Raw genomic sequence first — 17765 nt, 5'->3', positions numbered from 1 at the left:
GCGGCGGGGTTTTGAAACACGGGCTTCGTGATTTCAGCGTGAAAAGCGGCCAGGCTCTCTTTCCCTTTATTTTTTTGGAAGGAGTAACAACGCCTGCCACCTTCTGTTCTGCGAGCTACTGCATGTAACGGAACGATTAATGAAAACCCGCGAAGGAGGTGAAAACGGTGCGCAGAGGCGGTGTTCAGCCCGGACTCACTCCTGCGGCCGGCCGGCTACCTGTTGAGGCGGGGTAGGCGGGCGCTCGCTCGCTTCAGTCCCTCCGAGACAGTTCGTCTAAGCCCAGCCGGAGCTGCCTAGCGCCGCCCCGGCCGTGCTGGAAGACGCGACGCCTGAGCCTCCCTAGGAGCGAAGGCAAAAAGCACAAGTTTTCCGAGGTGGGGGCCGGGGCCGCTCGGCTCCGCTCAGCTCCGCTCCCTGCAGGCGCACCGCCCCGGGCCGCCCTGCGGGGGCAACGGCAAGCTAAGCCGGCAGGGGAGAAGAAGGGGGGGACCCCCCCGCGCCTCCTTTCCCCGAGGAGACACCCCCGCGGAGCTCGGTCTCCCGCGGCCGCTCCGCGCCGCTCCGCGGGGCCGGCCCGGCGGGGGGGGTGCGCGGTTGCGGCCGGAGCACCGCCCCCGGCGGAGGGGCCGGCGGGGGCGGGGGGCCCGGGGCAGCCGGGCGGAGCGCGCTGCCCGCCCAGGAGCGGCCGGGGCTGCCGCGCCGCCTCCGCGCCCAGCGGCGCGGGCTGCGCCCCTGCGGGCGGCCGGCACCGCCCCCCTTCCCGCCGCGCCGCCGCCCGGTGCTGGCGGGGGGCGGCCGCCCCCCCTGGCCGCGGTGCCGGGGAGCGGTTGCTCCGCTTTCCGCCCGCGGAAACTTTGGCCGGCGCTAAAAGGGAGGATGGAGGTGGGAGAGCCCGCGGCGGCGCCCCTCAACCGGTCCCGAGGTGGGGCAGAGCCGCCCCGCGGCGAGTTCAACCTCTCCGCGCTGCCGGAGGCGGAGGGGAAGCCCCTCTTCGGCATCGGCGTCGAGAACTTCATCACCTTGATCGTCTTCGGTCTGATCTTCACCCTGGGGGTGCTGGGCAACTCGCTGGTGATCACGGTGCTGGCGAGGAGCAAGCCGGGCAAGCGCCGCAGCACCACCAACATCTTCATCCTCAACCTGAGCATCGCCGATCTGGCCTACCTGCTCTTCTGTATCCCCTTCCAGTCCACAGTCTACGTGCTCCCCACCTGGGTGCTGGGCGCCTTCATCTGCAAGTTCATCCACTACTTCTTCACTGTCTCCATGCTGGTGAGCATCTTCACGCTCTCAGCCATGTCTGTGGACCGCTACGTGGCCATCGTGCATTCCCGACGCTCCTCGGCCTTGCGCGTTTCCCGCAACGCGCTGCTGGGTGTGGGGCTCATCTGGGCGCTCTCCTTCGCCATGGCCTCGCCTGTGGCTCACCACCAGCACCTCTTCCACCGCGAGGCCAGCAACCAGACCTTTTGCTGGGAGCACTGGCCCAACCCACACCACAAGAAGGTCTATGTGGTTTGCACGTTCGTCTTTGGGTATCTGCTCCCACTGCTGCTCATCTCCTTCTGCTATGCCAAGGTGGGGCAAAGTGGGTTGTGGTGAAGGCTATGTAAAAGGAATAGGGGGGGGGGGAAGCATGGAGGGGGCAATGCTGGTAGGTGTCCATGAGCTGTGGGGCCATCTCTGGGCATGTGGAAGGACATGGTACTGTCAGGAGGCAACAGGGCTGGGGTGTTTGTGCCATGAGGGTGGAGGGCGGGTTTTGTAGCCTAGGGGTGACTGGAACACGCACACCTGTGTATGTGTGGCACAGATGGGTCAGGACAGAGATTGCACAGTGTGGTTAAGGGAGTTGTTCTGGCAGTTACTGGGGTCCCTCTGCCAGATTTCCCTCTTGCAAAGTGCTAAGGAGCCCCAGTGCTGTTGCTGCTTTCCCTGTCAACACAACTCTCTTAGTTTCTTTCAGTGCTGCGTGAGGAATTAAATAAAGTACAACACAGCAACAAGTTGTTCAGGCAAAGCAATGTGATTCTTTAAAATGCAGTGCACTTAAAAATGACACAAATCCACCCGTGTAGTCTAATCTGGTTAACATGTTAAGAGCAAAAAGCGTATCGCACTGCCTGGTCCCTGTGAGCCCTGTCTTGCCCCAGTTAAAGTGGATGAGAGATTTACCTTTGACTCCAGCGATGGCAGGTGATGCTAGGGACCAGTGCATGAGGACCCAGGTAGCAAAAAGCAGTAAGTACGGGTGCCTGCATAAGGGTATTTCAGGACTTTTCTGCTCAGGCAAACTGTCACATTTTTCTGTAAATACTGCAGCCTTCAGTGTAAGGTCCACTGCTTGCTGCTCAACAGGATCTGGATCGTCAGCTGCTACGTGCTGAGTTAGGCGGACATCCCCCTGTTTCTGTGCCAGCAACCTTCAGTAGCAGAATTTCTCCTTGGGCAGTAATTTACGCTTGAAAGGTTAAGTCTGCTCTTGCAATTAAGGAATGCTGAAGTGTTGAGAAATCAGTTCTTTAACTGGCAAGTTCAATAGATGTAATGAAGTGTTTAGTTTGAACAAATAATTTTGTGTTCCGTTCAGTTTTGTATGTATTACACCAGCTTAATTGTGATGTCCAAATTAAGGCTAGAATGGCATCCAACTCTGCTAAACCGAAGCTATGCAGAACTCAAAAGGACAACATTTCTAAATTACTGTTTGTAATGAAGCAAGTCCAACCTGGCAAATGGAGAAGAAATACATATTTTCATACATAAACTGAATTCTGTTTTCCCTGAGTGAATACACGGATATTTCCTCTACAGTGGTGAATATGACTGAGCTGTGAGAGGGATGAAACTTGCTGTAGCCATAGATCATCAGAGTTTTAAGAAAACATTACATACTTCAGGGACAATGATATAGAATATGAAAGAGGGAACTTTTCAGTTATTAAGAATTCTTGTATTTTTCAAAGCCAAAGCATCTTCAGTTTCAGCATAAAGTACCAGCCTTCAAAGTCTAATTATAAGACAGAAGGTTGAAAACATGTCTTTCAAAATTACAACAGTCCTGCATAGTAGGGGGGGTGGGGGAGTGAGGGAAGGAAATATGCTTAAAAAAATATAAGCAGAGTAAACACACCATGTTATCACAAAGCACCACTACAGAAGTAGATCTCTCAATATTAGTATGTATATGTAGCAAAAAAAGAAACAACACAAAAACCCCAAACCAACAAAGCAATCCTATGTGAAGTACATACCCAGAACAAGTTCATAAAATCAAGGCCACTCAAAGTTACAACTGAATTGTTGTGCCTGAATTATTGCCAGGTTAGGATCTCACCCTTGCTTGGTGATGTGTTTTGAACCTGTATGTGTGATTCTGCTTGCCGCAGTGTCAGGCTGGAAAATCCAACCTAAAGGGATGAGTTTTAGGAGATAGCTGGTATTCCCATCAGTGTCAGCGAAGCAAAAAAAACCCCTGTGAATTGTACAAGGTGGTATTTGTACCCTGCAGTGTAAAGGCTCATTCCTGCCCTCAGGAGCCACTGTCAGAGAATCTCCAACTGCAGTATCTTGGCACGTAGGGTGAGTGAGGGAGAAATTAAGGATGATAGTAGTTGAAAATGAGCTGAAGTTTTAGATCTGTCAAAGCCATTGCTACTCTCATGGGTCTCAAGCAAAGTGGTTGCTGTGAGCTTTTACTGATGTCACTAAAGTACTATGAAGTAAAAGTATTTTGGCTTTTGAATGCATGTGAAGTTAGAGGGTCACTGCTATGTATAGCCTCAGAAGTATTATAGAAATAAATGCATTAATTTCTTATGGACTTCACTGGTTTTCATGAACTGTGGCTCAGCTAAATAATGCAACCTTCTGATACAGTAGATTACGACAAAGGCGACTCATTTCTCTGTTTGAATATAGTACCTTTTTCGGACTCCTGTAAAGCAGTTCTGTTCCTTTTTATAAGCAAATTGCAACTGAACTTTCAGTTTTGAAAGTAATTTTTTAGGCACTCTACTAAGGGAGCTGAGGTCTTTCTGTCTCTCATTTTGTCTTAACTTACGTTAGGAAGGTTTGTATTTTCCCCAGAGGATAGCAATAGTGTCACAACCTACAGAAGTGCTGAAACAGTGCTAGGTGTTTGGAAACAGCATCCTCCCACAAAATCAGAACTGGGAATCTCATGTGATGTGCTCTTAAGGCAGAGATTTACAAGATCATTCTCTGTGTCCTGTGCGTACAGCTACCCATTGCCGATGTCTCACAAATAATGTTGGTTCAGTTTCAATCAAATTTGATAAAGAAGTGAAAATATCAGAAGAAATTATACTTCCCTAGGTTTGTGAAAACAGGAGTCAATGAAGAAGGGGGAGAGTCTTCACCATCCTCTCTCCTTTAAGGAGAGTCAGTTTGCACCCAGCTGTTATACATCAGAAAAGCCATAGGGAGAAGAGGTCTCATGTAGCATCTACTTATGGAGGAAACACATAGTTCTGGGAGCACACAGTCAGGAAATCACAAATCCTTAGGAAACTAGCTTTTATGAGTTCATAGAACCACTCTTAAAAGGAGCTTATCACTCCAGCCAGAGGAGCAGTGATCATATAGTTGAGTTACAGTGTTGCGTACTTGTAGACAACCTGTATTCTTGTTTTTTTATTGCTTATCATATTACTTGACGTATTTTTTAATACTGACTTTTTGTACATGTTTAGCAACACTGCTACAACATTTGCTCACTAGTGTGTTCTTAAAGTAATAAATGATTCCTAGTGAGCTTCTAACAATTGACATTTACCAGGGTAGTGCAATGTGACAGCACATTTTGGGTACCTCTGCTTTTGAGTACCCCATTATGAGAATTCAGTCCTTGCAAGTCAGGCCTCTGTCAATCAAACCTTTAGGCTGGACACCTAAAATCATTAGCAACCTTTTTCTTTTATAGATGTATAATGTTATAAGTGTTTTTGGTTTTTTGTTTTTGTTTGGGTTTTTTTTGCCTTAAGAATGTTTCCATTATTACCTATCATTCTGAGCATTCTGAATTAATAGAAGTCATGTATGATTTATAGCCTTGGTATAAAGTAAGCCATACAAAGTAGGAGACTCATTGTGAAATACAAGCTTATATGGTTATTGGCTTAAGATATTGTATCTTGGATTTTGCTGAGCAGCAAGGGAAACCTTTATGAAGCTACAATGAAAAAAAAAAAAAAAAGGGTATGACAAATAAGCGACACACTATTAGATGAAAGGGGGTGAAGGATCTGTTGTGACAACAGAGGTAGCAGCGTTACTTTATAAAATGGATTGCAGGCAATGGCACTTGAATTTAAATCAGATTCATATTATAAAATATAGTTTGGAATGGTCACATTATGGCTGTTAAAAAAGCAGTTCATTCTTATTAATGACCTTGTGCGGGCTTTCCTGCTGATTTTCAATGGCTGATAACAAAGGCGTACTCAGTGGGATGATTATATACAGACGGACAGGAAACGTGCTTTGCAGCAGTGCAGGCTTCAAACATTTGCAATGTTTGGTAGACTTATGTGAGTAGGCACTGATAGTTGAAGCTATATTTCTCTCTCTCCCTACTGGAAAAATCTCTTTCTCAACTTGATTTGGTCATAGTCCCTCAGCCTGGGCTCTCAGACCATCTTGAATGTAGTCCCTGAAACACCCTGGGGGAGGGTGGGGGTGCTGGAGGAGGGGAGGAGAAGAAATGGATAGTCTGTAAGCAAAGTCCAGGGCCTCCCAAATGCTCCGTGGTAGCTGTCAGTGGTAGTACATTCTGGACCAGACTGGAACTTCTTATACTTCTATGATCCCACAAATCTCCTTACACCCTCTTTCACAATAGGATAACTTTCTCCTCACAGCATCCCACCCTCATCTCCAGAAAACAGGAAAGCTATTCCTTCCCTGAGAGCTAAGTAAGTTCTCCGATCAACAGGTACATGAAAGCTGGACATAGAAAAGTTTCATGTAAAGAATTAATTTTCCTACACAGCTGAATTTAAAAAAAAAGTTAACACCTTACCAGAACAGGTTGTGACCTGTTTTTCAGCAAGGTGGGTATTTCATTCCATGAGCTAAAAATGTGTGTGCCAATCTATTAGTGGATATTTTTCAAGGTTTTCTTTAGAGAAGTAACCTGAGACAAATTAAAAGGCTCATGTAGAATTATTGTTCATTCAGGTGAAGTGACAGTGTTTGTTAGAGGATCAATTGATTGTTCATTGGCCCAGAGAAAAGATAATTTGAACAAGGCAGTGAGGAGAGGTGTCTTTGATTTGCCTTTGCATAAACATGGCTCTTAATATCCTCCACAGTGTTTTGTGTGGGTCTCTGAGTGCTGTTCCACTGCTGATGATAGGTAATTAAATTCTGCCTATTTCTCTTGCTGCTGGTTTGCATACCATCTGGTACACTGCCACAATAGAGCCAGCATGTTTTCACTGCAGACACCTATTTAATGAAATATGTATATAATCTGAAAGAGGTGAAGTTGAGAAGGATTCATTGGAGGTTATCATCTAAATCTTCAACAGCACGCACACCCCCACACCCTCCTTCCTCCAAATATACAATTTAACAGTTTTGTGTGCTGCATCTTTCATTGAAATGGAGAGAGATTAAAGACAAAAAGTTGTGCTAAAAGTTTCAGAACAAAAGAGAAAAATGCTTGTAACTTTAAAAGAGGATTTAGCATTTCTCATTTCTGGGCAGAGTTTATCTGACTTTAGTTTTGGACTGCAAGGGAAAATCACAGTACAGTGCAGTCTCTGGGTGGCAGGTGACGAGATTTGCAAAGGTCCAGTAGAGACAGCCCATCAGTGTAAGTTACGTGAAGGGGATGTGATAGGTGAAGCAACAGTGATGAGAAGTGAACTTCACTGTATTTCTCCCGTGTTCTTTTTTGGTTTTACTTTTTTTCACCCATGGACTAAGCAATTCAGCTGTTTTGTACACGATGACAGCAGATGTCACCTGCCAGGTGTCACCATAAAGAGTGTATGAGCCAGAGGATCATCTCCTTCATCTTCTGCTGGACCTCAGGGGCTCTTCTGTCCTTTCCTTCTGGTCTGCTTCATCCTGGAGAAGAAAGAGGGGCTGAAAACAAAATGGAACATTTTCAGAAAAAAAAACATTTATTTTTGTCCTGCCTTTCCTGAGCTTAGGTTAGCCTTGGTAGCAGCCTGGATAGTGTTTCAGAATAGGGAGTGCATGCAGAGCTGAGCCTTTCACTCACCAACATGTTAGTCATATTAGGGCAAATGAACTGCACTTCCAGTGTTAAGTGGTTACAAGTAATTTTTATTGTTGTTTATGGTTCACTGGTAGCTAAGAGCAGACACTTAAAAAGTGGAATCCACTGATGAGCTGCGGTTGCTCAGAAATACCATCTTAATTCTTTTAATTCATTATCTGTGTTTCTAAGACTCAAATGCCAGAGTGGGATGAAGTCTGTAGGTGGTCTTGTCTGGTGTCTGTCCTGGTAGTAGTAAAGTTGTTCATACCAAGGAAAACAGAGGAAAATGTTCCCAGATGATATATGATAATTTTAACTTCTACCTTTTCACCACCTCAAGAAGTCTCCTTAGGAGCCCTAAAACTTAGTGTTATATTCCTTAAAAAAATGATCCTTTTAATGCTGGATGATATTGCCTATTAATTCTGGATGGTCTTACCTATTAAATTGTTCTCAGTTCATCTTACAGCTATGTAAAGTGCAACCTAACATCATCATCGTTGCCATCTAACTGAGTGCTACACTCTGACACTCTATCTAAAAAATTCCTCAGACCATATTTTAATTAAACCCTCGAGTTTAGTTAAGCACCTCCTATTTAAAATTCTGTATGGTTTACAAATTGTTAAACACATTCATCTGAAGAGCATATTCCATGCCCCCCATGCCTTCAAATCATGCCACATGAATATATTAGGTTCAGTTAATAATGACTGCAGATAAATTAGGGCATGGACCTGTACACATCCACTATCCAAAATCTTATGTGTAAATAGTTATTTGGACCCTGCTTTTGGATGGTGAGCCTTTTTGAGACATATTTGAAAAAGTTGCTTGTGACAAGTACCATCAAATCGTTGAGAAAGATCATACCTCATGTGAGATACATTTTAGTATAAATTATTTCTGAAAGCCTAAACTTCTATTGAAGATCAGATAGCGCCAACATCCTGATTATATTAACCAAACATTCATCTGAAGAAAGTGAATTATGCAAGTGACTCAGTAAGCTCTGACTCAAAACATACACTTTTTATGTTACATGCAGTAAAGGTCATTCTAAATTAACAAGCATTGACTTCTTATGGAAGAGGAATGATTACTAATTCTAGGTCCATGGTAGGTTTCCATTTGTTGCCTTGTTCATTTGTGATATGTATTTGTTGTGTAATACATCTGAATTTTTATGTAAGAATTCAGTTGTGGTCTGCTTCATATTTGTTGAGTCACACAGATGCAGATATGTAATTCCTTTGGCTTTTATACTGTGCACTTTTGAAATGTGTAAATTGGATCAGTAATCTTTGTAAGCAACTCTCGCCGTACTGGAGAGCATTATTTAAAAACCATGGGTTTCAATTTTAGAAACTGGTGAAATACAAGATGCAAATTATTCTTTTCAGGTTCTTAATCATCTACACAAGAAATTGAAAAACATGTCAAAGAAATCAGAAGCGTCCAAGAAAAAGGTAGATTGCTTTCACTACTAGTATCTATTTGTTTATATTTTAGTTTTATGGCTAAGCTAATTTGGTATTACATTGCTTGTTGCCAAAGATGTAATGGAAAGAAGGAATTGAAATGAAGTATTTAATGATGTATTCTGTGTCTCTCTGAACTTAGGAGGATTGACCTCTTCTTTCATCCAAGTTTTCCGCTGCAGTGCATCAAGCCATTTCCTGAGATCCCCATATTTTGAACTTCACAGCATCTGAAATTTAGACAGGGAGAGACGACCTGTCTGTAATATTAAATGGAGTTTTGTGCCTCACAGGCATTTTCCCCTAACTTGTAAATCTTTTATTTATTTATTTATTTAACTAGCTGAATTTTTTACATTTTATGAAGAATTCCTAGCTTATATGATAAGACTTTAAAATCAGGTTTATTGTGCTTCCTGATAGATTAATAAGAGACTTTCAATGATTCTGCAATTCTATTGATTTTCCACAAAATATTTTTTCTCTTATGTTCAAGATTTAAGTTAAATACTGGTTACAAGCAGATCATGAAAGGTCTTTAAAGCAGAATATAAGCTTCACAATTTAGAACAATATTTGAAAGATGTGTTTATATATTGAATTTGTCAGTTAGTATAATATGGTTCTGATTTTTGAGCAGATTTGACCACAGTAATCATTTGACTAACTTCTCAGTTTATGCATTTGGAGTCAGAAAAACCCCTCAGGCTATAGCTCTTCATTTGATCTTATCACTATTACCATATGGGCATGCAGACTGTCTGCAATGTAAATGAGATATACATGAACTCAACAGGGAGTAAGTAATCTATTATTTATACATTCTCTATTTTTTTGAAAAATGCCCTAGTCAATAGATTTTAATTCCTGGAATTAAAAGCATTATGGCCCTGATTTCATAAAATACTTAATATATATACTTTTGCACTTAATGTCATCAAGGCCAAAGGTGTAGTTTTCAAGCTACATTTTCAAACGTACAAATGTACGTTGCTATCTCTACTCTTATCTAAATAGTTCTTGAACTGGAAATATCTATGCATTTTCTCTAAAAACTAATTCTTAAAAATCAGATCTGGCTAGGATCTAGCTTTCATACCTTTAGGGAAGAACATTACAGATATGCCCAAGACTGCCTGGACGTATCAGGGTTCAGTAACCAAAGGGGAAAAAAAAAGGTAGCCAAAACTTTTGCCTTAGAAAATAAGTTTCTGATCCTAAGGCCTAACTCAAAGTTTTTTAAAACCATCTCTGCTTTCACTAGTGTGCTGTCTCTCTCTAGTTACAGTATCTTTCTTCTTTTCATTTTACTGTTCTGTTAAGGATGTATTTCAGGCTTAATTACACATTTCTACCTTTATTCAAACCTTTATGAAAATTTCAGTAGTAGAATCTTAAAAATAATTTGCTCTATGTGTGGAAAAAGTTAATGAAAAATACGAATGTGCCTAAATGCTATTTTTTGTGCTTTTTGGTCATAAAACATCAATATTAACATCACGTACTTCAGGTGGGTTTTATTTGCTGATGAGAAGCTGTAAGCAAGTTCCCATTAGGTAAACAAGAGCTGCCCTTTAATGTTACCTCGTTTGCAAGCCATAGTGATGATTTTGGAAAGGTAAGCTCTGAAGTTAGGCTTAGGAGGAATAAAGGGGTAAAACAGATATTGTGAGGTTTCCTAATGCAAATTTATTTATTCTACAGATATGAAATACCTAAGTAAAATAGTTACAAGAAACACACAGTCATCCTCTGCTTTCAGGTGCATCTGTGCAGTCTATTGAAAGTCAGTGACTTTCCTGGTGTAATTTTTTTTAGAATGTTGAACTAAGAAAGTAATGTGCCTCTTCTGAAGTAATTGTGCATGTGGGATCCAGACAATCAGTTTTCAGATGGAATATTAATACATTGAAAGGATCAGAGAATAATTTATGCCTCCTTATTGGCACATACTCCCTGATGAGACCTGAAAGAGCAGATATTTGTGTGGCTGTTTGTATGTGCAACCGACTTAAACTCCATAGGGCTAAGTAGAGGAATAACTTGTGAGAACAGATGGATCCTTGAGACTAAACAAATTATATTTACTACAGATATAATGTCCTTTGGTTTCTGTTGTGAGATTTTATTTACCAGCAACAGTATCTATCATAAATTATTTTGGTCTGTTGTCACAGAAATCAAACTTCTTTCTTCTGTAAGTTTCTATAGGTTAAGCCATATTGTTCTATAAGTTAAGTCATGAACATTAATCAAGTCAACAAGTATGGACCAAGTTCAATAAACCAGAAAAAAGTCTAGATATTCTCTGTGCTGCAGTATTTATTCCTCTGTGGCCACTGTGAAAACTACAAAACTACACTGTGTAGTTTTGCCTGTGAAGAAAAGCCTGTTATCTGAAAATTATGTTGCAAAGTGTGAATATAGTAATTAAACAGTCCATAACATAATATGCTTTGGAATTAATATTAGGCTTCTACTGGAAGAGTGATTTAGTTGAAAGAGGTACTTGTTAGAGGAGTAGATATTAATTAGTTGAGCAACTGCAAAGTACTAAGTGCTGTTTCTGAAGTAAGCGAAAGCTAAAGAAAACATCGGCAGTCAAACTGCACTGTACCCTGGCAGAATACCTTCAGTGCCTGAAGGGTCTGTGCTGACTGATACTGTAGCTGTCTGGATGGATCTAATGAACTTGATGGGTCTTCCTCTCATAAATAATGAAAGTGGAGTCAGGAGGCAGCGCTGAGGGTATTTTGTGTTCCATTTCTCAGTTCAGTGTCTGGTGGTGAGCTTTACTCTCCAGATTGGTTTTGACAATGTGCAATTACCAGAAATTTCAAGCTCCTTACTTTTCCCTTTTTTTTCCCTAGTTGTATTCCAGAATGTTGTTGTATGACTCCCCCTGTGGAAATTTTACATTTGAAGGAGAGACTTTCATAGAAGCCCCTGCTCCTTTTTATAGACACTTGAGCAAAGCATTCATCTGACTGCTCTAAGCTTTTCCACCAGCTGCCTTCACGTAGCATAGATGTCTCTTGAAATTTTGGTCAGAAAGCCTTGTGCACAGATCATTAGATCTGGATGACATTTCCCAAAGACCCATGTTCTTGTGATTTTACTACAAGCTTATGATCACCTCAGAAAAGGCTGAGGCTGTTGTGTAGGGTATCAGGAAGATCATTCGTTACCTTCAAGCAGTCATACATTTGCCTTTCACTGTGGCATTTTCCAGGCTAAAATCCTCCTTGGGGTAGTTCACCGTGCAAAATAAAGCCCATATGTGTAATGGAGTAAAATCAGTAATAAATATTCCAAAGTGTGTTATCTCTCAGTGTACCTTCCCCCCCACCCTAATGGTTTTGAAGCAGGTTGAAAGCTGATTCTTCAAGCGCTCATCAGACATCTGTGTTTTCCTTTCCCTGTCTCAGACAGCACAGACTGTGTTGGTGGTGGTTGTGGTTTTTGGCATCTCCTGGCTGCCGCATCATGTGATTCATCTCTGGGCTGAATTTGGAGTTTTCCCACTGACTCAAGCCTCCTTCCTCTTCAGAGTAACTGCACACTGCCTGGCTTACAGCAATTCTTCTGTGAACCCGATTATATACGCGTTTCTCTCTGAAAATTTTAGGAAGGCCTACAAACAAGTCTTCAAATGCCAGACGGGTAACAAGTCACCTCTGAATGACGCTAAGGAAAACAAAAGTCGGATAGATACACCACCATCTACCAACTGTACACACGTGTGAACTTTGTCCTGGATGTTGGCTCTTCATCTGAGTGAACTAAACACCTAGAAAACAAAGCACAATGAGCTTTATCCTGGATTTGTCTTGATAAAGCTAATTGGTATTTAATGTACTGAAGTTGCATTTGTAGCAAAAGTCTGTGAAACTAATATGAAAGAAAACTGGGCTGATCATTTGCATCTTAGATAACTTTGTCAAATGAAGCTCTTGGACCTTTAAAAGATAATTGAGTAAAAAATATTGGAGATGATATGCCTGTATTCTTACTAAGCCTACGATGCGTAAACATTCAAACATACAAGAAGGAAATGTTGGTATGGACAAGTAACTTTGTCGTCTTCTTTCATCTAAGTGAAGAGATGGCTAAAATTTCCATCTTACAGATAATAAATACCATAGTACTATAATTTTAGAGAGGAAAACTTTTGTTCTCTCTTCAGATTGTTTTGACAATATCTTTTCTTTTTGTAAAGTAAAGATGGGTTCTGATTTGTTGCCATTCATAACCCTGATGGAGTAGCAGTATTAAACACCAGCCAGGCAGGCTGGCAGCAAAGTCTTGTGGCCTTTTTTAAAAAAATTTAAAATTTTAATTTTTAAAAAAAATTGATTGGAAACAGAAGTGCTGAGGTACTAACAGGCTGACTCCTGTTCTTACCTCTGCTGTCAAAAGTGGTTCCAAAGAATGTTTATTGATGTGGTGATAGGCACTATATAAATACAAATATAAATTGGTATTTGTATATATATATAAAATATAAATTGATATAAACTCCAAATATAAACTCATTTGGAGTTGAAATAACCTGTGTACAACTTGAGGCAATTGCTTTAGGGAGGAAATGCTTATTTTATCTGTTTAGCTGTCTTTTTAATGTAATAACCTGAATAATGATGGACTTTTTTCCACTTCATATGGCTGCCTTACTGTATGCACAGAACTTTTGTGTACACTGTGTAAGGTTTTGTTTATGGCTTATGTGTACTTGTACCAAAATGAGGATTTGTGTCTGAGGGAAGCTTTTCTTCATGTGTTGCGCACGCGCGCGTGTGTGTATGTTTTGCTAACTTGATAGACTTTGAGATGGAGATACAGTTTTAAGTGTGCAATATATACATACATTTTTTTAAATACTATGTTCTGTAAAACTCTGGGAAATGCTTAAGCACTTGAAAACAGCATGCCCTTAAAAGTTGTAAGAGGGGCTTGATATCGTGTAGCTCAAAATTGGAAAAATTCAGAAAGATACATTTAAATCAGTACAAAGTATATAGAGTACATAGTCCAGTTCTGCAAATTCTTAAATAGGGTGAGTAGTTTCAGCAATTTTATGAAAGTATTTAATATGTCTTTAAGTGGTAAACCACTAAAGAAATAGCAGAAGGGCGCTCAGTCCTTTGAGAACATTATTGTCAGCTGGAGTAAGATATGCTTTTACCATTTTTGTTAATAACCATTAGACTCATAGAATAAATTCAGTTGAAGGAACCTCTGGACATCCCCTCAAGGCAGGGCTACCCTCATAGTTGGGTTGCTTCCTTGTCTAGGCAAGATTTGAACATTTGTAAGGATGGTGATTCAACAGTTTTTTTGGGGCAACCTGTGCCAGTGCCTAGCCACCCTCACTAAATATTTTTTCTTATCCCCAGCTGGGATTTCTCTTGCAGCTTGTGACCGTTGCCTTCTGTGTACTTAAGTCTTCTCTCTAATACGTAATTTAAAATGGCAATTAACTTTTCCCCCAGCCTTCTCTTCTGAAACAATGCATCACTCTCAATCTCTCCTCAGCTGTTGTGCACCAGATTAGTGGCCTTCCACTGGCTTTGCTCCAGCAAATCCATCCCTCTGGTGAACTGGGGTGTTCAAAACTGCTGTGTGCCAGATGTAGCCTCACAAGCACTGAGTAGACTAATCACTTTCCTTGACCCACTGGCTGATTCTCGCTAATAAAGCCCAGTGTTACAGTAATTTATTGCTGCAAGGGTACACTGCTGACTCGTGTTTAATTTCTGCTGTAAAAGCACTCTTGTGTCCTTTCTGCAGAATTGCACTGAGTCCCAGTCCAAGGTTCAGGACTGCTTTTGGCTTTGTGGAACTTCATGTGTTTGGTAGCTGTTACTTCCATTCTTCTGGCTTATCAAGGGTCCTCTGAAAGGTTAACCTGCTTTTCAACATATCCACCACTCCCCTGGGTTTGGTATCATGTGCAAACTTGCTGAGAGAGTCCTGTACCCTTGTATGAGTTGGCCAGATGCTCTGTCAGATTCTTTTTTCTCCACAAACTTGCTTTTAAAAAATAATTGTTCAGAGTGGTGGAATGACATCAGCTATGGGGGTTTAGCTTACATGAAAATGTCTACGTTTATGTGTCAGTGTTGTGTGCTTGGAAACAGTAAAATAATATTGAAGACACGGTATTGCATGCATGGTGTTTGTGTCATTTCTTTTGCATGAAGAGACAGTTTGATGATACTGCTAGGAATCCCCCAGAAACACCTCAGTTGGAGAAGAAGGGTTTACTGGTGCAGAAAACCATTTTCTGGGTTAGGATTGGGCTAGAACAATATTGAAGTTCCTCTGAATTTTCAGATCATTATCACCCACTAAACACTCAAATTATTAAAGCACTATCAGACTTCAACTGAATTTATAACATATGAGAATATTCTACAAGCTTTGAAAGTTACAACTTTTTCCTTTTTTAAAAAATTGTGGTTTTATTACTTTGAATATAAAATTACAATATAAATATGTAATTGTGTAAAGTTAATATTATGAGTTTATTTTTTCATCTGGAAAAGGCTTTTTTTTCTTAATTGTACATAATTTTAAACCCAGGTGCTTGACAATAAGAGAGCTACATCTGTTTGAAATTTTAAGGAGGGGGGGGGGGGATGGGACTGCAGCAACAATTAGAAAGGCCCCACCTGGTTCTTGTTGAGTATCAAAAACACTTCCACCTCACTTTTCAGAGAAACTTTAAGAAACAGCGGACACTCCAAGGCTGTTTCCCACCTAAAACACACTTGTGTTGATCGGTGTCTCTAGTGTGACTTTGAGGTACTCAGCTGTGACATGGAGGTTGTGAATGTGAAAGCGGTATGAATGTTGCTGTCAGCCCTTGAGCAGACAGACAGCTGGGCAGGAAGGTGGTGTGCCACAGAAAAGGCTAACTGGGACAGAAATTGGGGAATGTGCACTAATGATCCCTTACAACTGAATGTCTGCTTTCATATTCTGACTTTGTTGGCAGGGATTGTTGTCTCTGATGGAGGGCAAAGCAAAAGTTTCACCTCACTTACTTGCCTAATATGCTTTTTACATCTTTTTAACAAGAAAGGTTAATTTCAGTGTACATGAAGTAAAGGGGAAGATAAAGCTTTGTCTACCTAGAGCTGAATTTTCCTCACATGGAAAGATAAGTAATCCCACTGAATTCCACCCTGTTATATGAATTTAAAAATACTATCCTGTGCAAAACAGAAAAGGCAACAGGAATGGTTACTCAAATTCCTCTTGAACTAAAGCAAGATATGTGTGTGTAATTAAGAAAATACTTAAATTTCTCTTTAATTTCTTTTAAATTATACATCTCAAAAATTGAGAGAATTTGAGAACTCAAACAAGCCATTTGCTACTCACACTTTTTTTTTTATAAACTCCCTAAAATTTTGTTGTATGTATAGTGCAAAATGCTACCTCTTTGTGCTGCTTCATGGCTGTCTCCTGAAGTTTAAAACATACAATGCGCTTTCAACATTGATGACAGAAGTAGTGTATCCCATCAGATCAAGTATTAGGAGCTGTTCAGTCCATCTCAAAACTGTGTCAGTGGAGAAGTGTAGAAGTTTTTCCTTTTCGTAGTTTTCTCTGCAAAGTGGATGTAAGACCCATGGAGAGGTGGCGTCTCAGAGTACGTGATGCTAACATGAGAGGGTCTCCTTTCTTGCTGGCTTTGGAAAGGAGCTCAGTTCTGTCCATCTTCTGAGGTTGTACTAAGACATTACAGTAGGTTTTTAGCCAATTTTGCATTTTATATGCTAGATTTTCTGGTTTTTAACACTTCTGCCTTAAAAAGATGCAGAAATCTCATTAAAACACTGTGTCAGTGGAACTTTGAAATTGTAAAGACTCATGTTTATAGCGGTCAAGAATTTATTCCATCAGGGTTCTTCGTGCACTGTTGGCACTGCCTGCTTGTGGGTAAGTGTTTGAGGTATGATACAAAAGATTACAGCAGTGCTCTTCTTCAACTAAAAAAGCCTAAAATACATTTCCAGTAAATGTGTGAACCCAGATGCACACTGTGAACTGCTATACATAAATCAGATTTAGGATCCATAACCAAAATTTAAAAAAAAAAATAAAATTATTGGTACTTAACCAACAAGCTGTTCATCATGTGCAAACACCTGAAAAATGATGGGATTTGCCCACCAACACGTTCAGCTGTGCTAACTCTGCAGGTTATTGCATCCATTTAACTAATTTTGAAGAAGGTAATCATTTTAGTTGAAAGTCAAGCTAACGCTTAATGGCTGCTTTTGAGTGAGTCATTAAACTGCAGTTTTTGGTCAGAAGTATGTACTAAACATTTTTAGAAATTCTATAAGGAATGGTTTGGATTGAAAGAGAATTCAAAGATTATCTAATTCCAATCCCCCTGCCATGGGCGGGGACACCTTCTGCTACACCAGGTTGCATAAAGTCCCATCCAGCCTGGCCTTGAGCACTTCCAGGGATGGGGCATCCACAATTTCTCTGGACAACCTGTGCCAGTGCCTCACTACGCTCACAGTAAATAATTTCTTCCTAAAATCCAGTTTAAATCTACCCTCTTTCAGTTTAAAGCCATTCCCCCTTGTCCTACCACTACATGCCCTGGGAAAAAAGTCCTCCAGCTTTCTTGCAGGCCTCCTTTAGGTACTGGAAGCCTGCTATAGATCTCCCCAGAGCCTTCTTTTCTGCTGGCTGAGGAACCAAATTCTTTCAGCCTGTCTTCATAGGAGAGGTGCTCCAGCCCTCTGATCATCTTCATGGCCCTCCTCTGGACTTGCTCCAACAGGTCCAGGTCCTCCTCATACTGAGGCCCCCAGAGCTGAATGCAGTGCTCCGGGTAGGGTCTCATGAGAATGGAGTAGAGGGGGAGCATCACTTCCCTCAACCTCCTGGCCATGTTTCTTTTGATGCAGCCCAGGGGATGGTTGGCTTTCTGGGCTGTGAGTGCACACTGCAGGGCCATGTTGAGCTTCATAGCATAAGTAATATTGTAAACATTC

General features: G+C 41.3%; 1 protein-coding gene across 1 annotated transcript; it reads left to right on the top strand.

The window, feature by feature from the left end:
* Nucleotides 1–659: 659 nt before the first annotated feature.
* Nucleotides 660–15110, top strand: GALR1 (galanin receptor 1). Its single transcript, XM_040588705.1, has 3 exons — nucleotides 660–1581; nucleotides 8662–8727; nucleotides 12168–15110. The coding sequence occupies exons 1-3, from the start codon at nucleotides 880–882 to the stop codon at nucleotides 12483–12485; spliced, it is 1086 nt and encodes a 361-aa protein (XP_040444639.1). The 5' UTR covers nucleotides 660–879; the 3' UTR covers nucleotides 12486–15110.
* Nucleotides 15111–17765: the final 2655 nt, after the last annotated feature.

The sequence above is a fragment of the Falco naumanni genome, chromosome 3 (assembly GCF_017639655.2).
Source record: "Falco naumanni isolate bFalNau1 chromosome 3, bFalNau1.pat, whole genome shotgun sequence".
Taxonomy (NCBI): Eukaryota; Metazoa; Chordata; class Aves; order Falconiformes; family Falconidae; genus Falco; species Falco naumanni.
The sequence above is the reverse complement of the archived record's forward strand: the minus strand, read 5'-3'. Positions and strand labels throughout refer to the sequence as shown.